The sequence below is a fragment of the Nerophis ophidion genome, linkage group LG08 (assembly GCF_033978795.1).
Source record: "Nerophis ophidion isolate RoL-2023_Sa linkage group LG08, RoL_Noph_v1.0, whole genome shotgun sequence".
NCBI classification, from domain to species: Eukaryota; Metazoa; Chordata; class Actinopteri; order Syngnathiformes; family Syngnathidae; genus Nerophis; species Nerophis ophidion.
This window is the reverse complement of record NC_084618.1, coordinates 33,330,515-33,358,381: the sequence shown is the minus strand read 5'-3', so window position 1 is coordinate 33,358,381 and position 27,867 is coordinate 33,330,515. Positions and strand designations below refer to the sequence as shown.

Genomic DNA, 27,867 nt, shown 5'->3' with positions numbered 1-27,867 from the left:
ACAGAGGAGGTGGTGTCCTCCAGAACAAAGAGGAAAATAACCATTCGGATTGTTATAGGCGCAAAGTTCAAAAGCCAGCATCTGTGATGGTATGGGGGTGCATTAATGCCCAAGGCATGGGTAACGTACACATTTGTGAAGGCACCATTAATTCTGATGTGTTGCTCCAAAACCTGTGTGGACCTATGTTGTCATCCAAGCAACGTTATCATGGACGCCCCTGCTTATTTCAGCAGGACAAGTGTTACAACAGCGTGGCTTCATAAAAAAAGAGTGCAGGTTCTTTCTTGGCCCGCCTGCAGTCCAGACCTGTCTCCCATCTTAAATGTGTGGTGCATTATGAAGCGTAAAATACGACACCGAAGACCCCGGACTGTTGAACGACTGAAGCTCTACATAAAACAGAAATGGGAAAAAAATCCACTTTCAAAGCTTCACCAAATAGTTTCCTGAGTTCCCAAACGTTTATTGAGTGTTGTTAAAAGAAAAGGTGATATAACACAGCGGTGAACATGTCCTTTCCCAACTACTTTGGCACATTTTGCAGCAATAAAATTCTAAGTTAATTATTATTTGCAAAAAAAAATTAAGTTTATGAGTTTGAACATCAAATATATTGTCTTTGTAGTGTATTCAATTGAATATGGGTTGAAAATGATTTGCAAATCATTGTATTCCGTTTGTATTTACATCTAACAATTTCCCAACTCATATGGAAACTGGGTTTGTATGATATTCAGCTCTGTACTGTTATCTGGCGGCTAACGTTGATAGTGCAACCCCCCAATTTGTGACGTTTCATGTGTCAGGTAAATCACGGCAATTGGGGCCAAATGATTCCCTTCTACTATAACAGATAAGCCTCTTGTAATTCAGTCATGCTCTCTTGATTGATGTCAATCAAGCACTCTATTACATTTCTGTGGAGGGAGGTGTAGTCAGCGCTGCTTGCAGGATAAAAAGTCTCCTCCTCGGTCCATGGTGCTGAGGACGGAGCACCATCAGACGGGGGCATCACAGTGCTGACGGCAAGTCACAGCTTGCAGGTGATTAACTTTCACAAGTGGTTTGGTTAATCTAATCATCTGTTGTCTTTAACAGTAAGCAGCCGGGAGCAGGAGGAGAGAGAGGATATAGACGTGACTTGCAGGTAATTAGCTTTCACAAGTGGTACATGTTAATCTAATCATCTGCTGTCTTTAACAGTAAACAGCCGGGAGCAAGAGGAGAGAGAGGACACCAACATGACTGAAAAGTCACGTTCTACCAACCCCGTTTCCATATAAGTTGGTAAATTATGATAGATGTAAATATAAACGGAATACAATGATTTGCAAATCCTTTTCAACCCATATTCAATTGAATGCACTACAAAGACAAGATATTTGCTGTTCAAACTCAAACTTTTTTTTTTTGCAAATAATAACTAAATTAGAATTTCATGGCTGCAACACTTGCCAAAGTAGTTGGGAAAGGGCATGTTCACCACTGTGTTACATCACCTTTTCTTTTAACAACACTCAATAAACGTTTGGAAACTAAGGACACTAATTGTTGAAGCTTTGAAAGTGGAATTCTTTCCCATTTTTGTTTTATGTAGAGCTTCAGTCGTTCAACAGTCCGGGGTCTCCGCTGTCGTATTTTACGCTTCATAATGCGCCACACATTTTCGATGGGAGACAGGTCTGGACTGCACAGCGGGCCAGGAAAGTACCCGCACTCTTTTTTTACGAAGCCACGCTGCTGTAACACGTGCTGAATGTAGCTTGGCATTGTCTTGCTGAAATAAGCAGGGGCGTCCATGAAAAACACGGCGCTTAGATGGCAGCTTATGTTGTTCCAAAACCTGTGTGTACCTTTCAGCATTAATGGTGCCTTCACAGATGTGTAAGTCACCCATGCCTTGGGCACTAATGCACCCCAATACCATCACAGATGCTGGCTTTTGAACTTTGCGTCCATAACAGTCTGGATGGTTCGCTTCCCCTTTGGTCCAGATGACACGATGTCGAATATTTCCAAAAACAATTTGAAATGTGGACTCGTCAGACCACAGAACACTTTTCCACTTTGCATCAGTCCATCTTAGATGATCTCGGGCCCAGAGAAGCCGGCGGCGTTTCAGGATGTTGTTGATAATGTTATGATCCGCCGCTCAGATCATATTTTGTTTTGGTTTTTGAGTCCTTTTGTGTTTCCTGATTATTTTTGGACTCTTCCGATCCCTGGTTTGTGCACATCCTTGTTTTGTCTTGTTACCATGGTTTTTCATTTGTTCCACCTGCACTGGTTTTTTGACGCACACCTGATTATAATTACTGTCTCCTTGTATTCAAGCCTGCCTTCTCCCGTTGTTCAGTCTTGGTTCGTGGTTTGCCCCACGCAACAATCACGTTGGTATCTTTTATGTCTTTACTATTGCTAAGTCTTGCCTTAGCTTCGCGTGCGCTCGGCACACCTATTTGAACTCTTTGGACTCAATGCTAAGTTTATCGCTAGCTTCCCGTGCGTCTGCACGCCTTTTCTTTTGCCCGTTTTGCACCAGTGTTCTTTTATTTGTTGTATTAAACCAAGCTCCTACCTGCAATCCCTGCTTGTCCTGGTCCTCGTGCATCTTGGGGTGACTAAACACATATCACGATGCGCTTCCAACGTGACGGATAAATGGCTTTCGCTTTGCATAGTAGAGCTTTAACTTGCACTTACAAATGTAGCGCCAAACTGAATTAAGTGACAGTGGTTTTCTGAAGTGTTCCTGAGCCCATGTGGTGATATCCTTTAGAGATTGATGTTGGCTTTTGATACAGTGCCGTCTGTGGGATCGAAGGTCACGGTCATGCAAAGTTGGTTTCCGGCCATGCCGCTTACGTGGAGTGATTTCTCCAGATTCTCTGAACCTTTTGATGATATTATGGACCGTAGATGTTGAAATCCCGAAATTTCTTGCACTTGCACTTTGAGAAACGCTGTTTTTAAATAATTTTACTATTTGCTCACTTAGTTGTGGAAAAAGGGGTGTACCTCGCCCCATCCTTTCTTGTGAAAGACTGAGCATTTTTTGGGAAGCTGTTTTTATACCCAATCATGGCACCCACCTGTTCCCAATTAGCCTGCACACATGTGGGATGTTTCAAATAAGTGTTTGGGGAGCATTCCTCAACTTTATCAGTATTTATTGCCACCTTTCCCAACTTCTTTGTCATGTGTTGATGGCATCAAATTCTAAATTTACTGATTATTTGCAACAACAAAAAAAAGATTATCAGTTTGAACATCACATATGTTGTTTTTGTAGCATATTCAACTGAATATAGGTTTAAAATGATTTGCAAATCATTGTATTCCCTTTATATTTACATCTAACACAATTTCCAAACTCATATGGAAACGGGGTTTGTAATAGGAGAGAAAACTTTTGTTGAAAAAACATTATCATTAAAACCTTGTTGATCCTGCATGCTTGGCTCCGGTGCCGTGTCTGACAGTGGGACTGCGAGGAAGCGACTTCCCCAATTTCCATCTACTCTAACCATTATCATTTCCACTTTATATATCGGTCTCAAGATAACCCATAAATACACAGACAAATATTATTTACATATTGGATTTGTCAAGCAAGCCTCTCAGGACCATTTAAATTAAAGCTCCATTAGCAACACATTATGTATGCAGATTATGTAGAAAACACCCATGGTGTACACGATTCATGAGCAATCCAGCTGCCTGAATGAAAAAAAATGACAACATAGAACCAAAAACTCATATCTTAGGACCATTTCTCAGTGTGAGAATGTCATTACACGAGAGAAAACGAAGGCGGCATGCAGCTGGAGAAGTAATGATCCATGCATTGGCTTTGTACACACATGGGAAGCCACTGATGTGTATATATTGTGTGTATCTTTCTGAAGTCTCCGAACATAGTAAATCAAAACGTCCTTTATTTTTGCTATCATTTAATACCAATGTATTTCCTCACACCATTCCGAAACGCAATGATTCAGTTGTTAAATTTCCACTTACAGCTGGTTCAGCACTTCTAAAAACCCATTATTGAAAAAAGGATGTGATAGATAGATAGATAGATAGATAGATAGATAGATAGATAGATAGATAGATAGATAGATAGATAGATAGATAGATAGATAGATAGATAGATAGATGGATGGATGGATGGATGGATGGATGGATGGATGGATGGATGGATGGATGGATGGATGGATGGATGGATGGATGGATGGATGGATGGATGGATGGATGGATGGATGGATGGATAGATAGATAGATAGATAGATAGATAGATAGATAGATAGATAGATAGATAGATAGATAGATAGATAGATAGATAGATAGATAGATAGATAGATGGATAGATTACTTTATTGATTCCTTCAGGAAAATAAAAATTCCAGCAGCAGTGTACAGAGTTATAGCCTTCATTTCATAGTCTGAGGGATAAAAGAACTTCGACATGCCAGATGGTTGATTCCTAAAATGTAGCTTGGAAAGAACTTGTGGAAAATGATCAGAAAGTAGCAAGCCGGTTTTTTGTAGGCTTTAAAGTTATTTCACTTACGGGGTTGAGTGTCGTGACAAATGTCCTCCATTACAAAATCCTTTCTTTTCAAAACATCAATATAGAGAAACGTTTTTCTTTGCCCAAATTTTACCTCAGTTTTTAAATAACTGCTATCGATTGACCAAACATTGTGCACAACAAACTTTGTTTGACAGTGTATTATTGTGCCAAATTGAGAAACCAAACGAAAAAGAAAAAAAACAATCCTACATGTTAGTGACTCAGTCTCTGTGGTTTTTTGCTAAATAACTAACCAGAAAGTCTTGTGCCTCCTCTTTGATAAAGAAGGTAAGAAAAAGTGTGAAAACTTGAAGAAAAGTTCAAAGGTGGCATTCGCTTGGCCAATTGGAAGATGCTAGCAGCCATTTAAGGTAACTCAAAAGCTGCTGCAACTGAGCTGAGGCTACTCAGACTTTTGTGATTTTAGATTAAATTGGAAACCGGACAACACCTTGGAGAGGACGTCCACGTTGCATGGCAAAGTATGATGAATTTGTGGACCAAAAATAGACAATTATAGTAAAGAGTTCAAATTTGTTTTGGCTCGCTCATACATAAACGACAGCGTATGTACCAGAGTTGATGGACAGTTATGTGTTCGTTCCAGCTGGCTGGGACGTTTTCTCCGGTTCATTTTGCATAATCATGCCATTTATGTCGAAATAGAATAACTCCAAGTTCCACATTTACAGCGTCAAAGTCGCGCCAACCTCACTCTCTTGGCTTCTGTCTGCTTCAATGTTTTACCCTCTGTTTATTTCTATAAGCAGCAGCTCATCCTCCATATAGTACAGGCCAAACATTTGGACACACCTTCTCATTCAATGGGTTTTCCTTATTTTCATGACTATTTACATTGGAGATTGTCACTGAAGGCATCAACACTATGAATCAACACATGTGGAGATATGTACTTAACAAAATAAGGTGAAATAACTAAAAACATGTTTTATATTCTAGTTCCTTCAAAATAGCCACTCTTTTTTCTGATTACTGTTTGGCACACTCTTGGCATTCTCTCAATGGGCTTCAAGAGGTAGTCACCTGAAAGGGTTTTAATTAATGAGTGTCATAGTTTTGATGCCTTCAGTGACAATATACAAATAGTCGTGAAAATAAAGAAAACACATTGAAATGATAAGGTGTGTCCAAACTTTTGGCCTGTACTGTATTTTCAACTTCAAAAATTTTATGAATCCTCACTTGTCCACAAATAGTCATCTTAAAGGCCTACTGAAACCCACTACTACCCACCACGCAGTCTGATAGTTTATACATCAATGATGAAATATTAACATTGGAACACATGCCAATACGGCCTTTTTAGTTTATTGAATTGCAATTTTAAATTTCCCGGGAGTTTTTTCTTAAAAACCTCGCGTAATGATGACGTGTACGCTTGATGTCACGGGCTGTTAGGGAATATGAGCGCTGCGCACACACACAGCTAAAATTCGACTGCTTTAACGGCATAATTACACAGTATTTTGGACATCTGTGTTGCTGAATCCTTTGCAATTTGTTCAAATAATATTGGAGAAGTCAAAGTAGAAAGATGGAGTAGGGAAGCTTTAGCCTTTAGCCACACAAACACACGGTGATTCCTTGTTTAAAATTCACGGAGATGAAACTTTACTATGGATCACAGCGAACATTGATCCCAACCGAATGTCAACCAGCAGGTTTCGGTGAGAAAATTGTGGTAAAAAGTCGCTTCTTACCGGAGATCAGCTGAGCTTGTGCCGCACATACAGCTGCCGTCGACTTCCCTGAGACACTGCGCGTCAACACCCGGCCGTGGACACACACTTCCGACTATCAGGTACTGTTAAACTCACTAAAACACTAGCAACACAACAGAAAGATAAGGGATTTCCCAGAATTATCCTAGTAAACGTGTCTAAAAACATCTGAATCCGTCCCAATGCAATCACGTTTTTTTTTATTTTTATTTTTTATTTTTTTTTATTATTGAATTTGACAGGTATTACAATGTACAATAGAACAGTCAACACATTTTCCCCCTTTTTTCCCACCCACTTCCAAGAACAGCAACCCAACCCATACCCCATACACACATAAACCCCCTCACCCCCAGGTCCTACATAAGTTAAAAGGTACAGTCACAAATGGAAAATAATTAGTACATCACTTTCTTCTCAACATAGGCAGATAGTAAATATACACCAGGAATAAATATAAAAAAATAAATAAAAAGAAGCTGGTTTATGAAAGGTGAACTTTCTCATGTGTCCTGTAGCATCTTTAATTTGGCTATGTAGTCAACCATACAGCCCCAAACAAAATACAACTTCTCAGGTGCCCCCCTAAGATTGAACTTTATTTTTTCCAGATCTAAATACATCATAAGGTCTTTAAGCCATAAGGAGGCTTTGGGGCAGAAAGGTGACTTCCACTCCAGCAAAATTCTCCTACGTGCTAATAAGGATGCAAAGGCGATACTATCCTTAAATTTTCTCTTTATTTGGGGATCTGATACCGTCCCAAAAATAGCCATTTCTGCACATGGTGTCAGATTTAAATCCAGTGCCTTAGCAAGGTGTTTGAAAATAGTTGTCCAGTAATTAAGCAAATGGGGACAAGACCAAAACATGTGCGTCATGTTAGCAGGTGACATGTGACACCTGTTACAAGTATCCGAGATATTGGGATATATTTTGGAGAGTTTGGAATTAGTGAAATAAATACGGTGGACTACCTTAAATTGTATTAAATTAAGCCTTGAACAGGATGTACTGTTGTTAATTTGGGTTAAGGCAGAATCCCAATCTCCATCATCTATGGCTCTGCCAAGCTCTTCTTCCCAATTCCCTCTGATTTTATCAAGAGATGTTTTACCAAACTGGGGGATTAAGGTGTAGATTTTGGAAATTAGGCCTTTTTGATTTGTGGGAATATCTAAAATTGAATCAGTTAGTGAATTTGGTGGAGTGTTAGGGAAAGAGAGACTATTTGATTTAACAAAATTACGAACCTGAAAGTATCGAAATAGGTGAGATTTTGGTTGGTCAAATTTTTCACATAGTTCACTGAAACTAGCGAAAACATCACCAATATATAAGTCTTTTAGCCTGCTAAGGTTTGACTGCTTCCATAGAGAAAACGCTGGATCTGTGCTAGGAGGGAGGAAGAGATGGTTATCATGAATGGGGCTATGGTTGGATAAGCCCTGCAGGCCGAAAGTATTTCTAAATTGAGACCAGATTCTAAGGGTAGAAATGACAATTGGACTACAAGTAAATTGGGATGGTCGATAAGGTAATTTTGATGTAAGCAGATCCAAGAGTGAGGTAGAACAGGAACTAGCTTCAGATTTGCACCAAATGAATTCAGGTTCTTGGATCCAGAGAGTCATTTTGTGTATGTTAGCTGCCCAATAGTAGTGTTTTAGATTAGGGAGTGATAAACCACCTACGGACCTATGCCTTTGCAGGAATTCTCTCCTAATCCTGGGAGTCTTGCCTTTCCATATAAAGGATGAAATTAGTTCGTTTATTATGCAAAAAAAGGATTTGGGTAAAAAGATAGGCAAACATTGAAACAGATACAAAAATCGAGGAAGCACATTCATTTTGACGCAGTTTACCCTGCCAGCTATAGTTATGTGTAAATCATTCCACCTTTCCAAATCTAATTTAAGTTTGTCGATTAGGGGTGGAAAATTGTCCTTGTAGAGAGCTGGTAGCTTACGACAAATATGTACACCTAAGTACTTGAAGCTGTTCCTGGACATTCTGAATGGGAAATATCCCTTAGGGATCTCAGGGGCCAAATTATTCACAGGGAAGCATTCACTCTTAGCGAAATTCAATTTATAGCCAGAGAATGATCCAAAATTGTTAAGCAATTCAATAATATTTGGAACGGTAGAGATTGGATCATATATAAACAATGGTAAATCATCTGCGTATAGAGAATGTGTGAGTTCTAGACCGCATCTATGGATTCCTTTATTGATACCAGCCGGTTTAAGAGCAATGGAGAAGGGTTTGATTGCAGTAACGAATAATAATGGGCTTAGAGGGCACCCCTGAGGTGTGCCTCTGCCAAGTGTGAAAAATTGGGATAACATCCCATTTGTGCTTACGGCAGCCCTAGGAGAAGAGTATAGAAGTGCTATCCAAGATATATATTTGGACCCAATGTTAAACCTCTTTAAGACCTCTAATAAATATCCCCATTCCACCCTGTCGGAAGCTTTCTCCGCATCCAAAGAGACCACCACTTCTGGCGTCTCCTCGGATGCTGGAGAGAAAATAATGTTAAGAAGGCAACGAATGTTGGAAAAAGAGTGTCGGTTTTTCATAAACCCAGTTTGGTCAGGTGATATGATGTTTGGTAAAATTGATTCAAGGCGAAGGGCCAGTGCTTTAGCTAAAATCTTATAATCAGCGTTTAAGAGCGAGATGGGACGGTAAGAACTACAATCGGAGTCTATTTTGCCTGGTTTTAATAATAAAGTTATTGACGCTTCGGTGAGAGTTCGAGGCAAAGTACCCCGATCCAGAGAGTCATTGTACATATTTAAAAGGAGAGGAGTCAATTTATCTGAGAATTTTTTATAGAATTCTGTAGGATAGCCATCTGGGCCAGGGGCCTTGCCGCTCTGCATTAGTTTAATTGAATCTACAATTTCCCGGCTCACTAAAGGTTGATCCAAAGCGCTCTCTTGAGTAGTAGTTATGGATGGAAATTTCAAGTTATCCAGGAAACTCATCATGATTGTTTTATCAGCAGCACATTGTGAAGTATACAGTTCAGAGTAGAATGATTTGAAGGTGTCATTAATGACTGAAGGAATGACTGTTAGTTCACCTGTGGGGGTTCTAATTTGTCGAATTTACCGAGATGCTGACTGGCTTTTAATTTGGCGTGATAGAAGGCGCCCTGCCTTCTCACCGTGCTCGTACAGGAAGCCACGCGATCGTAAAAGTAATTTTTCTGTTTCTTGTGTTGACAATAAATTGTAGTTCATTTGCAGATTTTGTCTATCTTTAACCAGTTCAGGGTATGGAGTTACTGATAGCTTTTTGTCCAATTCTGTTATACTTGCCATGAGCTGCTCCTGTTTTTGTCTTCTCAATTTGTTTTTTTTAGGTTTTTTTTTACTTTTTTTTTTTTGTAGTCCGTCGCTATCAATATCTTCATACACGAATATTTTATCCTCGCTCAAATTAATGGGGAAATTGTTGTTTTCTCGGTCCCAATAGCTGTTTTTGTTGAAGGCTCCCATTAGAAACAATGTGAATATGTGAGGAGCCATCAACATATGACGTCATCGTCTGCGACTTCTGGTAGAGGCAGGGCTTTTGTGCTAGCAAGCAAAAGTTGCGAACTTTATCGTGGATGTTCTCTACTAAATCCTTTCAGCAAAAAAAATGGCAATATCGCGAAATGATCAAGTATGACACATAGAATGGACCTGCTATCCCCATTTAAATAAGAAAATCTCATTCCACTAGGCCTTTAATAGTTTATTACCAAGTCTGCCATGATTGAAAAACACTCGCGTTTGTTTCTGGAAAAAATAACAAACATTTGTTGCCGGAAGTCAGAAGTGTGCTGCTATGGAAACAGAATCACATGCGCTGAGAAAATTAGTTCAGGTAATGCTTAAAATTACAAAATTTGTTAAATATTGTACATATCATATAATAAACCTTTCTGTGACTAGGCATTTCACTGTGGTGTACTCTGCATGTGACAAATAAACAAATAAACTTACATAGCTAGTGTGTGTTTGACAATCATTGGTACTTTAACTTTTTAACTTTACTTGCAGTGTGTATAAAATATGTTGACTAAGGGTTTTGAAAATGTTTTGAAGGGCTTTGAAGGCTATAACAGTGATTTCCATTAGCCACATTTTCCAAGTGTTTTTTTAAATCATCTTTAAAATCCTATTGAAAAAGAAATATGTGTTCTTGTCTTTAATAATGATTGTAAACGATAATCCAAAAAAAATAAAAAAAATAAAAGTGCAGTTCCCGTTCAAGGAATTTTCTGATTTCAAACAGTGAGTGCACAACAGGGCTAGTCACAGTGTGTCTGTGTGTAAGCAGGGCGGCTGTGTAAGGAGAAGGACAGTTCAGCTATCGTATATTCTGAACTATGAACTGCTACTTTTTTCCCCGAGCTTTGTACCCGGCGGTTCATACAAAAGGTCTGGCTAATCTATGGATTTTTCTTTGTTAATAGCTATTTTATGGATAGGATTAAGCAAATAAATCAAACAATATACTAAAATTATTCAGTTTAAGAAACTGTTCAAAACCACAGTATATTAAAAAGTACCACGAATAATAATGCCGATAACTGAGCCTTGTTAAAAAAGGAAACCATTCTTTTTCATCTCATATAAGACAGCAATGACTTTTATGTTTTGTTTGATCAACTGTTTTACTGTTGTGTTACAGACACCAGTTAAAGCAGTGGTCCTCAACCTTTTTTCCAGTGATGTACCCCCTGTTAACATTTTTTTAATTCAAGTACCCCGCAATCAGAGCAAAGCATTTTTGGTTGAAAAAAAGTGATAAAGAAGTTCATCAGTTTCTGATTTATTAAATTGTATAACAGTGCAAAATATTGCTCATTTGTAGTGGTCTTTCATGAACTATTTGGAAAAAAATATATTAAAATAACTAAAAACTTGTTGATAAAGAAACAAGTGATTCATTTATAAATAAAGATTTCTACTGCGATGAGGTGGCGACTTGTCCAGGGTGTAGACCGCCTTCCACCCGATAGTAGCTGGGATAGGCACCAGCGCCCCCCGCGACCCCAAAGGGAATAAGCGGTAGGAAATGGATGGATGGAATAAAGATTTTTTCTACACATAGAGGTAATCATCAATTTAAAGTGCCCTCTTTAGGGATTGAAATAGAGATCCATCTGGATTCATGAACTTAATTCTAAACATTTCTTCACAAAAAAAAAAAAATCTTTAACACCAATATTTATGGAACATGTCCACAGAAAATATAGCTGTCAACACTGAGTATTGCATTGTTGTATTTCTTTTCACAGTTTATAAACTTACATTCATATTTTGTTGAAGTATTATTCAATAAATATATTTATAAAGGATTTTTGAATTGTTGCTATTTAAAAAAAATCTCACGTACCCCATGGCATACCTTCAAGTACTCCAAGGGGTACGCGTACCCCCATTTGAGAACCACTGAGCTAAAATATATTCCGGACTATATCATGCTACTTTTTTCCCGAGCTTCGAACCCGGCGGCTTATACAAAGGTGTGGCTAATCTATGGATTTTTAATTGCTAACAGCTATATTATGGACAGGATTAAGCAATAGGCTATATTATGGACAGCTCCAGACTTGAGAAACTGATCAGGCGGGCCGGTTCTACAATCGGAATGAAACTGGACTCACTGGTGACGGTGGCAGAGAAGAGGACTGTTGACAAACTAGTGAGCATCCTGGATGATGCCAGTAACCCTCTGCATAGCGTTATCAGTAGCCAGAGGAGCCTGTTCAGTGTTAGACTGCTTCATCCCAAGTGCAGGACTAATAGACTCAAAAACTCCTTTGTCCCACACGCCATTAGACTGTACAACTCCTCTCTGGGGCAGGGGGGCGGGGAGTACCAGGATGACAGGGGATGCAAAACAATAACAGTGCAATACGTTTTTCATAACATGGTCACTAATGCCTACTTTGTCTTGTTATATTCTTATTTTACTGTTATATTTTTATTCCCATTGTTGCTTTTTTTTAAATTTTTTATTATTGTAATATTTCTCTATTTGGTTTCCATTTAAACCCCCATTATTTACTTTTTACTTTTTTTTAAATTGATCTCAACTCTGTACACTGCTTCTGGAATTTTAATTTTCCTGAAGGAACTCTCCTGAAGGAATCAATAAAGTTCTATCTATCTATCTAAATAAATCAAATGGGGACGGCGTGGCGCAGTGGGAGAGTGGCCGTACGCAACCCGAGGGTCACTGGTTCAAATCCCACCTAGAACCAACCTTGTCACGTCCGTTGTGTCCTGAGCAAGACACTTCACCCTTGCTCCTGATGGGTGCTGGTTGGCGCCTTGCATGGCAGCTCCCTCCATCAGTGTGTGAATGTGTGTGTGGAATGGTAAATGTGGAAGTAGTGTCAAAGCACTTTGAGTACCTTGAAGGTAGAAAAGCGCTATACAAGTACAAGCCATTTATCATTTATTTAAATGATATAATACAATTATTTACTTTAAGAAACTGTTTAAAACCACAGTATTTTCAAAAGTACCACGAAGAATAATGCTGATAACTGAGCCTTATTAAAAAAGGAAACCATTCTTTTACATCTCATATAAGATATCAATGACTTTTCTGTTTTGTTTAATCAACTGTTTTACTGTTGTGTTACAGACACTAGTTAAAACGATCAATGTATTTAAATAAACATTTACAAAATCTGCCTATATTAATACCTCATTTCACAATGTACCGGTACATACTGTACCTGAGGATTATATTTAGTATAGAACTCAAGAAGATTTACGAGAGTTAAGTTGACCAAGCGTCCTTCACAAATTGCTTACCTTTTTCAAGTACGCCTAACACTCTTCCAAAAGAACCTAACATTTACAGTATTTGTATCATTGTGGTCGGAACAAGAAATGATTTAAGAAAGAATCATGATTATAATTTGTTGTATTATTTTGGTTTTATCACAATGATAATTATGTAACGCACCCCTCTTCAGCCGCAACCATATGATAACTCTTACCAGGTTGGAAGCTCCTCGCACAGTTTCTGGATTGAGCATGACGATCTCAGTGGTCACATGACCTTCCACAGCTTCTGTCATTTGCTCCACTGTACAGTTGATGGAAGGGTCTTGAATTTTAAACCAGTTGTCTGCGTACCAGCCAATGAGGAACCACACATATTTTTTTCCATACAGCTTTTCCTTGTAGACCTGCAGAGGGACAGAGCTTCAGTGGGAGGGACAACATATGACTCATGCGCAACTGTGATGGGAATGAATTTCTATTTAGGGGAGGGTGACACAAGCTGGGCGTTAGATTTTATACTCTGTCTTTCCCCTTGTCTTAGCCCTAAACACATAGCGTGTTCGCGTCAATCAAGACATGTGTCCAATTACTCTGTAAGGTAAGGGCCCTCGAAACGAAGAGAGCTCGGGTATCTCCCGATTTGGATTGAGCCTAATCCGAATTCTCCCTCTTTCGCCTTCCCCCGTCGTCTTACCATCCCCCTTAGCCTGGAAAATTGAGTGACATGGAGAGATGTTGTAAATACACCCCTAGGAATTTGGATGTTGCTTGTGACGTAACGCAGATGCGACAAATGTTTGTTTACCGTATTTTTCGGACTATAAATCGACATTCCTTTCATAGTTTGCCATGGGTGCGACGTATACTCCGGAGCGATTTATGTGTGAAATTATTAACACATTACCGTAAAATATCAAAAAATATTATTTATCTCATTCACGTGAGCGACAAAGAAAATGTCAGCAATCGTCACACACACGTCAGCAATCGTCACTCACACGCCAACCAATAATAATTCGGCGGGGGAGGGTCATGGCAGAAGTGCCTTGTGGGTCATGATATGTTAGCTGCTATATGCTATACACTACTGCCGGAGCTATTGAAATGGATCACATCAACATTGGCGGTGACTTATAAAAACTGAGAAGGACTGAACTAAAATGGCACCGAAAAGGAAATATACTCCAGATGAAAAACTGGATTTAGTGAAAAATATGCTGCAAAAAACAGCTATCGAGCAACAGAAAGAAAGGACGCTAGCGGTGCGCATACCAGAGGCGACACCGAGGAAGAAGAATTCATCGGATTCAGCGATCGGGAGTGACAGATTTTTTGGTAAACGTATAGCATGTTCTATATGTTATACTTATTTGAATGACTCTTGCCATGATGTGTAGCGTTAACATACCAGGCACCTTCTCAGTTGGTTATTTATGCGTCCTATAACGTACACTTTTTCAGCCTGTTGTTCACTATTCTTTATTTATTTTAAATTGCCTTTCAAATGTCTATTCTTGGTGTTGGGTTTAATCAAATAAATTTCCCCAAAAATGCGACTTATACTCCAGTGCGACGTATATATGTTTTTTTCCTTCTTTATTGTGCATTTTCGGCCGGTGCGACGTATACTCCGGAGCGACTTATAGTCCGAAAAATAAGGTACTCTCTAGATGCAGTTGCACGTGATGTTTGCTTGGGCTTTTTTTTTTTCTCCTCTCTACTTTAAGAAGAAGACAGTGGAGAAGACAATGATTTCCGTGAAATATTTAAGTGCTGGCTCATCAGCTTACGGTATGTAAAATGTGTTTTATGGAGTGAAACGATTATATGTACGCTTGTGTTAGGTTTTATGAAATCCACTAACGTATTTCATCCTTTTTTTAACTCACACTCTTGTGATTCATTTGTTAACAGTATAACACTCAATATTTACGGAAGTACCCAAGCTCACTTTGTTTTGAGGGCTAACACTTGGCCACTTGATTGACATGGACACGCAAAACTAAGTGTTTAGGGCTAAGACAATGGGAAAGGAAGAGTATTCTGATTGGGCCTTAGTCTATTTACTTAGTATGCAATGTTCTGAGTATAACAGATGATTCTGATTGCACTTTGACTGTCCAATTAAATAATTCATATTTAAAAAAAGATTATTTAATGGTATTGGGTTTTGCAGTACTGACCACCAAAATCTCCACTTGAGAGAATAATTTATATGCCCTTGGGTTCTCTTTTATTGCTTCAAATGCCAAGCATTGTTAAGGTATTTTATTAAAACATTTCAAAAACCCATCAGATTTTACAGAGGCTTTAAAAATGACAAGGACTGCAGAGTATTCTTGTGCGTATACTGTGCATTCTACCTAAAATGTATTTAGTTGAAAATCTGACTTGAAGGATAGCCACGGCATTATTAATTTTCTACAAATTGTCTACACGTACAAACGTAATAATTAGAGCTGTATTGTTGTTGTTGTACCTGCCCTTATAATAAATTATTAGTCCATTAATTAATTGTTTAGATGTTGATCAGGTGTGTTCTATGACAGATTTTGGAATTATGATGCCCTGTGATAACATTCACTGACCATATACTACCATTCAACTACAGTCAACCCTGTCTACAGCAAAGTGTCCACTAGAGAGAAGTAGGCAGCCACTTTAAACTTGCGGCCATCTTAATGTTTTGGCCAATACCTTTAAATGTTTTTTATCTTGCGTGTGTGATTGGGTAAGACAAATAGCACTTGTTGGGAAATCCTCATTCACACAAAAACAAGAGGAAAATTGACGAATAAATCGAATACCGTATTTTTTGGACAAAGTCGCAGTTTTTTTCATAGTTTGGCCGGGGGTGCGACATATACTCCGGAGCGACTTATGTGTGAAATTCTTAACACATTACCGTAAAATATCAAATAATATTATTTATCTCATTCGCGGAAGAGACGAAGACAATGTCAGCAATCGTCACACACACATCTGCAATCGTCACATATACGTCAACCAATTAGAATTCGGCGGGGGAGGTTCATGGCAGAAGTGCATTGTGGGTCATGGAATGCTAACTGCTATATGCTACATGCTACTGCCATAACTATTAAAATGGATAATTTCATCGTTGGCGGTAACTTACAAAAACTGAGAAGGGCTGAACAAAAATTGGCCCGAAAAGGAAATCATGTACTGCAGATTACAAGCTGGACATAGAGAAATATGCAGCAGAAAACGACAAGAGAAAGCGGCGCATACCTTTGGAGTTGGCAGAGTTGTTTGGAAGCGACATCGAGGAAGAAGATTTCATCGAATTTATCGATTAGGAGTGACAGATTGTTTGTTAAGCGTATTGCATGTTCTATATGTTATAGTGATTTGAATGACTCTTACCATAATATGTTATGTTAACATACCAGGCACCTTCTCAGTTAGTTATTTATGAGTCATATAACATACACTTATTCAGCCTGGTGTTCACTATTCTTTACTTATTTTAAATTGCCTTTCAAATGTCTATTCTTGGTGTTGGATTTTATCAAATAAATTTCCCCCAGAAATGTGACTTATACTTCAGTGCGACGTACAAATGTTTTTTTTTCTTCTTTATTATGCATTTTCGGCCGGTGCGACGTATACTCCGGAGCGACTTATACTCCAAAAAATAAGGTAACTTGATTTTTATGTGTTCAATCTTTACACATCCTGTTCATCTTTTATCTGGCATTTGTCTAAAAGCTTGATGTCTTTCTAATAATATATATGTATATTTAAGAAATACGTGTACTGTTACTGAAATTTGCAGCATCACTTGCCGGATAAAGGAACTAATTAGCAATCGCTAACAACCCCCTTTATAACAAACGCAGAGAATCTCGAAAGGAGAATGAACCGAAAGGAAATAGCTGCTGCCTACTAATATTTTTAAAGTTTAAGGAAAGTGCTTGTTGGCACGGGCTTGTGTGCATAAGTAAATGTAGTACATAGGGCACCGCCCCGTATGTGAATATCCCCAATAGGTATTAAGTGAGTGTCTTCATTTGATGAGGTGCGTGCTATCTAGATCGGCCGAATAGATAGAACATGGCCGTCAAATACACGGAGGTACCAAGTTTGCGGTTAATTTAAATGCAGAGTGTGTCTGCTGAAGCTAATTGTCCACCAGTGTCGCCAGTCTCTTCAGGTAAGAAAACTTAAACATTATTTGAAGAAAGCACAAAACACTTTAAATTGTAACAAGTTTTGATATTAGTGACCTTGAAAGGGAGTAAAAAACTATTCTGGGATGCAAAATAAGTGGTTGCGTTCAATTTCCAAACTTACTGTTGTCTTTGGAATTACGACAAAATACAGTGCGCTGCCATTACCCGGCTGTAGCACTAAAATGGTGAGTGTGCAGTAGTGGGCTGCGTCTGAAATCCAGCACTTCCACCATTACTGGCTTGAGTAGGTATACTGTGTCCAATTTGTCAGTGTAGTGCTGTCTAAAATCGATTAGCAGCATGTTTGTTTTCTTTTTGTAACTTTCCACCGCGACTGGTTGCTCCTCAGATGACTTTATTTCCAGTTTGTCACTCCCCTTTCGCTTTGTAGCCAACATGGCTACATTCACCGTTTTGGACAATCTGAGTCGGATCTGTGGGTACTGACAGCTTACTTCTCAGTAGGAGTGTAATGGAGGCCAGCCCGTGTGGCTGGGCCATGTGTTCGGTAGTAAACCTCACTCCCAGAGGACTTCAAGAGTGTGATGGCTGTTGTGTTAGCGAGCCCAGGCTTTTGGGTCAGTTTTTTGTACCCCTGCCTTTATCCCATTCGACACAGGGACGCGAAGCTAAATCGGCGGCTAGCACACGCTTGAAGACTTCAGGGAGTGCGGTTTACTAACATATACATGGCGCATACTTATGTACTCAAAAAGGTTTGTGAGTGTAAGTATGAAAGTGCACAAATTGGGAAACAGCGATGGACCCTTATGACATCTTGGATACATACCAGATGGGGAGGGAATAACTTACAATAACGTCATCGGCTGAGGCACAACCAATATCGGTGGAAAATTGTGAACTGAAAAAGAAACTGGTAAATAATACGATTGACATTTTTGTCAAGTTCGCAATGACAGTAATCGATTACAGTGGGGCAAAAAAGTATTTAGTCAGCCACCGATTGTGCAAGTTCTCCCACTTAAAATGATGAAAGAGGTCTGTAATTTTCATCATAGGTACACTTCAACTATGAGAGACAGAATGTGAAAAAAAAAATACAGGAATTCACATTATTTTAAAGAATGTATTTGTAAATTATGGTGCTTGGGATGCAACTCAGTATTCTTCTTCCTCCAAACACGAAGAGTTGAGTTTATACCAAAAAGTTCTATTTTGCTTTCATCTGACCACATGACATTCTCCCAATCCTCTGCTGTATCATCCATGTATCCATTTTGGTATAAACTCAACTCGTCGTGTTTGGAGGAAGAAGAATACTGAGTTGCATCCCAAAAACACCATACCTACTGTGAAGCATGGAGGTGGAAACATCATGCTTTGGGGCTGTTTTTCTGCTAAGGGGACAGGATGATTGATCCGTGTTAAGGAAAGAATGAATGGGGCCATGTATCGTGAGATTTTGAGTCAAAACCTCCTTCCATCAGTGAGAGCTTTGAATGGGTGACCAAATACTTATTTTCCACCATAATTTACAAATAAATTCTTTAAAATTCCTACAATGTAAATTCCTGGATTTTTTTTCATATTCTGTCTCTCACAATTGACGTGTACCTATAATGAAAATTACAGACCTCTGTCATCATTTTAAGTGGGAGAAGACTATAAAAATGGGACACATTACCTCCCTGCTTGGCACTCAGCATCAAGGGTTGAAATTGGTGGTTAAATCATCAAAATTAAATCAGGGCGGGCCACGGCTGCTGCCCGCTGCTACCCTAATCTCCAATGGGGGTGATCAAGGGGGATGGGTCAAATGCAGAGAATAATTTTGCCGCACATAGTGTGTGTATGACAACCATTGGTACTTTAACTTTAACTACACGACCAGCATTTGTGAACTGAGGAACAAAGTACACTGTGAACACTGTATTCAACTGTACTGACAGAAGTATTGGATTTGAGATGCCGCTAAATGGCACAAAATACATGATCTCTTTAATTTAATTATGAACTGGTAGTCTCATTCTAAATAAATACCATACAATTACATTAGATTCCAAGCATTTACCTCACAAAAGACCTTCCTGGCTTCAGTCTCATAGAAGAGGCCAACAATGATTCGGGCATCTTGACGCTTAGGAATGTGAGAAAGAAAAGAACAGTCACCCACGGGGCTGGACATGTAAAGAACAGTATAACAGACTTCACAATCAGGATGTGGGGGACACAGGAGCCAACACAGCAGTAGTTCTTCTCTCCACTGGTGATAGTCATGCTGTTGCCATGGTTTCCATTCTAATAACTAATTAATCTTGTGCATTAAACTAGGCGGGCATGTTTGGCGAGGTCACTCTTAGGGGAACTGCACTTTTTTTTGGAACTTTGCCTATCATGCAATCTCATGATTATGCATAATTTTTTACGATTCTAAAGACAATAAAAAAACGCTGCTAACGAGTCACCATTGTACCCTTTAAAACCTTCAAAAAATACATAATATTATATACAAACGTTTGTATAATATATATCTATATATAATGTAATGACAGACACGACCATAACAATGTGTAGTATGTACAATATTTACCGTATTTTGGTATTTTTATGCGCAACCGGAACTAATTCTTCAGCGTATTTATTTCCGTTTCCATTGCAGCGCACTTCCCACTTCCTGCAAAAAATGCGTTCCTACTCCATAATCAATTCAGCACATCACCGTACACTACAGAACATGGAATGTGGGCTAATATTTTACAGATACTGTAATGTGATTGTTCATGTTTTTTTCAGTACAAATTGGTGTTCTATTGAAGTGTTGTGCATTACAAACTCAAACACGTTTTGTGTTGTTGCAGAAACGGGGCTGGACATGAAAAGAACAGTATAACAGACTTCACAATCAGGATGTGGGGGACACAGGAGCCAACACAGCAGTAGTTCTTCTTTCCACTGGTGATAGTCATGCTGTTGCCATGGTTTCCATTCCACTAACTAATGACTCTTGTTTATTAAACTAGTGGGTGGCGAGGTCACTCTTAGGGAACTGCACTTTTTTTTGGAACTTTGCCTATCATGCACAATCATTATGATTGTGCATAATATTTTTTTACGATTTCAAAGACAATAAAAAAACGCCGCTAACGAGTCACCGTTGTAGCCTTTAAAACCTTAAAAAAATATATATTATTAAAAACAAATGTTTGTATAATATATATCTATATATAATGTAATGACAGACACGACCATAACAATATGTAGTATGTACAATATTTACCGTATTTTGGTATTTTTATGCGCAACCGGAACTAATTCTTCAGCGTATTTATTTCCGTTTCCATTGCAGCGCACTTCCCACTTCCTGCAAGAAATGCGTTCCTACTCCGGAATCGATGCAGCACATCACTATACACTACAGAACATGGAATGTGGGCTATTTTATAGATACTGTAATATGATTGTTCATTTTTTTTTCAGTACAAATTGGTGTTTTATTGAAGTGTTGTGCATTACAAACTCAAACACTCTTGCTGTAGTTAGCTTTTATGGCTAATACCATAGCATGGCGATGTGTTACTACACTAGAAAAATAGTTTTTTAGTGTTCGGTCTTAAAAAAACAATATCGCAACAGCTTGTTTATTGTACAGGTTATGGAACTTAAGTTAAATATTGTTGAAGGTTTTTTAATGCATTTTTAAATATGACTTAAAGATAGAATGGAATAATCCCATTAGCTGCATTGCTAGCCACCAAGAACTATACTCTGTAAGTTAGAATGCAAAAATAAAACAAAACCTCGTCTCGTCTCTCATAATGATTGTGAACCATAGGCAAAATTCGAAAAAAAGTGCAGTTCCCCATTAAAGGCCTACTGAAATGAGATTTTCTTATTTAAACGGGGATAGCAGGTCCATTCTATGTGTCATACTTGATCATTTCGCGATATTGCCATATATTTGCTGTTAGCATTTAGTAGAGAACATCCACGATAGTTTGCAACTTTCGGTGATAAGACAAATGGCCTGCCTCTACTGGAAGTTGCAGACGATGACATCACACGTGTGGGGGGTCCTCACATATTCACATTGTTTTTAATGGGAGCCTCCAACAAAAAGTGCTATTCGGACTGAGAAAACGACAATTTCCCCATTAATTTGAGCGAGGATCAAAGATTCGTGTTTGAGGATATTGATAGCGATGGACTAGAAAAAAAAGACAAAAAAAACAAAAGTTAAAAAAAAAAACGCGATTGCATTGGGACGTATTCCGATGTTTTTAGAGACATTTACTAGGATAATTCTGGGAAATCCTAATGGGAATGTTCTTCCTATTGTGTTGCCAGTGTTTTAGTGAGTTAAATAGTACCTGATAGTCGGAGGTGTACGTCCACGGGTGTCTTGAAGCCAATGTCTCAGGGGAGTCGACGGCAGCTTTATGGACGGCACAAGCTCAGCTTTTCTCCGGTAAGAAGCGACTTTTTACCACAATTTTCTCACCGAAAACTGCTGGTTGACATTCCGTTGTGATTCATGTTGGCTTGACCGCGCTGTGATCCATAGTAAAGTTTCACCTCCAGGAATTTTAAACAAGGAATCACTGCGTGTTTGTGTGGCTAAAGGCTAAAGCTTCCCAACTCCATCTTTCTACTGTGACTTCTCCAATATTAATTGAACAAATTGCAAAAGATTCAGCAACACAGATGTCCAAAATATTGTGTAATTATGCAGTTAAAGCAGACGACTTTTAGCTGTGTGTGTGTGCAGCGCTCATATTTCCTTAAAACCCGTGACGTCTTGCGTACACGTCATCATTACACGACGTTTGAGACGAAACTCCCGGGAAATTTAAAATTGTAATTTAGTAAACTAAAAAGGCCGTATTGGCATGTGTTGCAATGTTAATATTTCATCATTGATATATAAACTATCAGACTGCGTGGTGGGTAGTAGTGGGTTTCAGTTGGCCTTTAAGGGTGTGGGTACAACAATAACAGTAAGTAAGGCTAACCCGTAAAGTAGGCAGGCATTCCTTTAGTTGGCAATTGTACTGGTTTATTTCAAACATGCTTAAAAATGTTACATTTAGGAACATCATGTTTAAATTCTTGTCCATAAAATGGATGGATGGAGCTTCGCCCTATTCATCTTCTTCCGCTTATCCAAGGGGCAGCAGCAGAGAAGCCCAGACTTTCATCTCCTTAGCTACTTCGTCCAGATCCTCCTGGGGCAAGCTGGGACACATAATCTCCCCAACGTGTCCTGGGTGTTTCCAGTGGCCTCCTACCGGCCGTACTTGGCCTAAACACCTCCCGAGTGAGGCGTACGGGGGACATCCTGACCATATGCCCTAACCACATTATCTGGCTCCTCTCGAAAGGAAGGAGCAGAGCCTCTACTCCGAAGTCACTCCTAATAACAAAGATTATCACCCTATTTCTAAGGAAAAGCTGAGTTTATTTAATCGTACCCCTTCTCCACACTCAATCTTTCATTAAACTATACATTAAATATTTAAATATCAGTAACCTAAACCTACAGGGAGAAGTTTAATAAAACCACGGAGTTTGACAAGATTTTGGCAAACTGTCAAAAAGATATAGAGATATATTTAGGGTCAGGACACCTCACCCTTGCCCCCAGAGCCACTCACACTGGTGAATGAATGATGAATGATAGGTGGTGGTCGAAGGGGCCGTAGGCGCAAACTGGAAGCTACACTTCCGTCAGTCTACCCCAGGGCAGCTGTGGCTACAAATATAGCTTACCACCACCAGGTGTGAATGAATGATGGGTTGTCACTTCTCTGCGAAGCGCTTTGAGTCTCCAGAAAAGCGCTATATAAATCGAAACCATTATTATTATTATTATTATTATTATTATTATTATATCCACTAATATAATACTTCGGAAAAATGGCACAAATTGAGAAAATTCCAAATGGCTTGTTTGTAGGAAGTATGAAGAAGGCAATATTAGTTGAAAAAATGATTTCAAATTTTTGTGACCTACACAAAAACAAAGTTTTGCATAATCGGTCCCCTTTATCTGGGGATATGATCAGGACGGTGGAAGTAAGACTTGGAAAACACTTTTCAATCTTATTGACCTTCTGTAGAGGAAGCAGACACTGAGGACGCGAACACATATATGTTCATCACAATGGCTGAGGTATCTAAATTACAGGTGGATCAACTCAAAAGTTCATCTGTTTCCATGACGGGGCCCCCACCTAAAATCTGTATTATCTGTGGGTGTAATGTGGCACTCCAGCAGCTGGGACTCAGCCAAGACTTAGCTTTAACTTGGTTGGAACTTAGCTACCATTCAGCATGCAGGAGAACTTTTGAATGGATACTGCTATAGTCATAAAATTCCTCATTGGCAAGAACCCAAGGGTGAACGAGTTTCTCCATTAATTTCTCAAGACTCTGAATGTCATGGGACTGTCTGGTGGCTTCAATCAATCAATCAATCAATCAATCAATCAATCAATCAATCAAGGTTTATTTGTATAGCACCTTACAACATTACAATGTTGCACATAGTGCTTTACAGGTCAAATAAGTTAAAATCAAGTGAAACCACGCATATTAAAACAGTAAAAAACAAACACATAAAAATAAATATTTAATTCTGATGCCTGGGAATGCTCCGGGCATACCCAGCTGGGTGGAGGCCGCATGTGTGGACCTACCACACGCTAGGGGGACTATGTCCCGAAGCTGGCCTGGGAACACACTGACGTTTCTACAAAATAACTGGAAGCCACAGACGGGTAATTCTGGGCTTCCCTACTGAGACTAAGCCTCTAGACTAAGCTGACTTCTGCTACAACTCAGAGCTGTGTCACATCCAGAAGTACGCGGATGACACAGCCATCGTCGGGTGCATCAGGGATGGCAGAGAGGAGGAGTTTCGGAACCTGGTGAGGGACTTTGTTGTCTGGTGCCACACGAACGTCTTGCAGCTCAATCCGTCAAAGACCAAGGAGCTGGTCATTGACTTTGGGAGGTCGAGTCCACGGTCACAACCTATTGTGATCGAGGGAGTTGAGGTACAGACCGTGGACTCATTCAAGTACCTCGGGGTTTGGGTGGACAATAAGCTGGACTGGACTGTTAACACGGACCACCAGTACAAGAAAGGACAGAGCAGGCTGTACTTCCTCAGGAGACTGCACTCCTTCAACATTTGTAGAAAACTCCTGTGGATGTACTACCAGTCTGTGGTTGCCAGTGTTCTGTTCTACGTGGTAGTGTGCTGGGGGGGCGGTACATCTAACAAGGACAGCTCCAGACTTGAGAAACTGATCAGGCGGGCCGGTTCTACAATCGGAATGAAACTGGACTCACTGGTGACGGTGGCAGAGAAGAGGACTGTTGACAAACTAGTGAGCATCCTGGATGATGCCAGTCACCCTCTGCATAGCGTTATCAGTAGCCAGAGGAGCCTGTTCAGTGCTAGACTGCTTCATCCCAAGTGCAGGACTAATAGACTCAAAAACTCCTTTGTCCCACACGCCATTAGACTGTACAACTCCTCTCTGGGACGGGGGACGGGGGGTACTAGGATGACAGGGGATGCAAAACATTAACAGTGCAATACGTTTTCATAACATGGTCTCGACTGCCTACTTTGTCTTGTTATATTCTTATTTTACTGTTATATTGTTATTCCCATTGTTTTTATTCTTTTTGTAATATTTCTCAATTTTGTTTCCATTTAAACCCCCATTATTTACTTTTTACTTTTTTCTTTAAATTGATCTCAACTCTGTACACTGCTGCTGGAATTTTAATTTTCCTGAAGGAACTCTCCTGAAGGAATCAATAAAGTACTATCTATCTATCTATCTATCTACGACCTGTGTGGCTCCAGTGCATGGATGGATGCAGAAACCTTATGTTAACTGACTAATGTAATTTGACATCAACAAAATGAGCACAGATTTGTTTGTTATGGTCAGCCTGAGTGCAAGTAAACCAGTGGATTTTCTTGCTCATGAGTCTTTTTGTGATGTAAGCCCGTTTTTTTTTTTCATTTTGACTTAAAGACACATTGCAGTGACTGCTGGCCTGATCTCTTACTGATACATAAAGACTTTTTTTCCTAGATTATTTTCACAAATGCAGTATGTCAAAAGCAACTAGATAATTAGCTAAAGAAAACGCGTCACATTTAGTCTAGTATTGGGGTCCAGAGATCAACTGGTTGCCTTTGTGCTTATATGGTAATTATTACATAACACTTAAATCAATGAACTCATGATCAGTGTTTGGCAAATTACTTTCAAAAAGGTATTAAATATAGTAGTGTGTTACTAATCCTCAATATGCATACCACTTAACCAAAATCGCCAATATAAGTGCGAAGGAACATTTTTATTTGTTTTGGGTATGTCTTGCTCTCCTGACTTTTGTGGTCATCAATCAATGAAAATAAAAAAAATACTAGTGAGACTTCTCTGACTTGCAAGATTAAGATCCCATGGTGGCTTGGAGGTAATGTAGTTGTGTGTTAGTCAGCATCTTAAAGGGGAACATTATCACCAGACCTATGTAAGCGTCAATTTATACCTTGATGTTGCAAAAAAAGACTATATGTTTTTTTAACCGATTTCCGAACTCTAAAAGGGTGAATTTGGCGATTTAAACGCCTTTCAATTGTTCGCTGTCGGAGCGATGACCTTTCACCCGTGACGTTACAATGGGAAGCAATCCACCATTTTCTCAAACACATTTCACACACAAGTCAAATCAGCTCTGTTTTTTTCCGTTTTTTCCACTTTTTTCCGTACCTTGGAGACATCATGCCTCGTCGGCGTGTTGTCGGAGGGTGTAACAACACAATCAGGGACGGATTCAAGTTGACTTACGTGGAGTGTGCATCGATTAGCACGGCAGGCTAATCGATGCTAACATGCTATTTAAACTAGCTGTATGTACATATTGCATCGTTATGCTTCATTTGTAGCTATATTTGCATCCAGCCTTTCCCTCCACCTACATTTAATGCCAAACAAACGCATACAAATCGACAGATTCAAGTTGCACCAGTGACCAAAGATGCGAAAGTCCCTCGTTTGTTCTGCACATTTTACCGACGATAACGATGCTACGACAGAGATGTGTGGATATCCTGCAACACTCAAAGCAGATGCATTTCCAACGATAAAGTCAACAAAATCACAAAGGTGAGTTTTGTTGATGTTATTGACTTATGTGCTAATCAGACATTTTTGGTCACGGCATGACTGCTAGCTAATCGATGCTCACATGCTATTTAGGCTAGCTGTATGTACATTTGTAGCTATATTTGCATCCAGCCTTTCCCTCCACCCACATTTAATGCCAAACAAACACTTACCAATCGACAGACATAAGTTGCTCTAGTGGTCGTTGGTTAGAAGGCGATCACCGAATAGCTTTAATAGCTATTCGCTCAATAGCTTCAGTTTCTTCTTCAATTTCGTTTTCCCCACCTGCCTCCACACTCCAACTATCCGTTTCAATACATGCGTAACCTGTTGAATCGCTTAAACCGCTGAAATCCGAGTCTGAATCCGAGCTAATGTCGCTATAGCTTGCTGTTCTATCCGCCATGTTTGTTTGTATTGGCGTCACTATGTGACGTCACAGGAAAATGGACGGTGGATTTACAGATAGCGAAATTCAGGCACTTTAAATCGTTTTTTCGGGATATTCCATGATGGGTAAAATTTGGAAAAAAACTTAATAAAATGAGCCACTGGGAACTGATTTTTATTGGTTTTAACCCTTCTGAAATTGTAATAACGTTCCCCTTTAACTCAAAACGTTATGGGCGGCTTTTTCATCAAACTTTAAGGAAATGTTCGAAATGGTAAAAGGGACAAATCATTACATTTTTGGTGGTGATACAAGTTATTTCTACAATTTTACCTTACGTTTATAGTGCTAGAGCTTCTGTGTATGTGTATGCTAGTGGCCCTGCAGACACAAATACAATGGAGACCTGACAAGAGGGTTCATTCAGTTTATTTCATTCCGCTGTAGTTGGTTAAAGAAGTTGGGGGCATACTTTCACGAAAATTTCAGAAATTGTCCAAAATGGGATCACGAAAAAGTAATAACATGTTGGGGCTGATCTAGATGAATTATATTAGGGGAATTAAAAGTTACAATCCATTTTTATTTTTTTTTGCCGAAAATGTCCTGTGTTTTCTAATAATGGTGATCAGAAAATTTAAGATAATATCTGTATAAGGTATCTATTCCTGTACTTACTGTACCTATAATAATAAATCTGACCATTATAACAGTGTATTTTCTGTGAAAAACATACACACTTGAGTGAGGATTTAGTGCATTTATTAACCATAGCTAACATTTGCTTCAGTGATCACACGTGAGGAAGTTAAGCAAACAGCGAAACACCCCCACAGCCACATGCCACACAAGGCTGCGGATTCACTGATCTGACGCTCACATGTTCTCATCACTGTCATGATGATGGAGGCAGAGTGAGACAGGCTGTACAAGCAGGGAAACACTATTTTTGGACATGGTGAGAAGTGCAGCACAACTCTTAGGGTGTC

General features: G+C 39.2%; 1 protein-coding gene across 3 annotated transcripts in view; it reads right to left on the bottom strand.

The window, feature by feature from the left end:
• gabbr1b (gamma-aminobutyric acid (GABA) B receptor, 1b) overlaps positions 1-27,867 on the bottom strand; it is a 665,116-nt gene that overhangs the window by 261,075 nt on the left and 376,174 nt on the right. For 2 of the 3 annotated variants that reach the window (XM_061908314.1, XM_061908316.1), the window contains 2 exons: positions 19,362-19,427; positions 13,346-13,537 (listed from right to left, as the gene is read on the bottom strand). The exons of the other annotated variant lie outside the window; for it this stretch is intronic. In XM_061908314.1, coding sequence (XP_061764298.1) covers positions 13,346-13,537; positions 19,362-19,427 — 258 coding nt within the window. The remainder of the gene's footprint in view (positions 1-13,345; positions 13,538-19,361; positions 19,428-27,867) is intronic. 3 annotated transcript variants of the gene reach the window in all.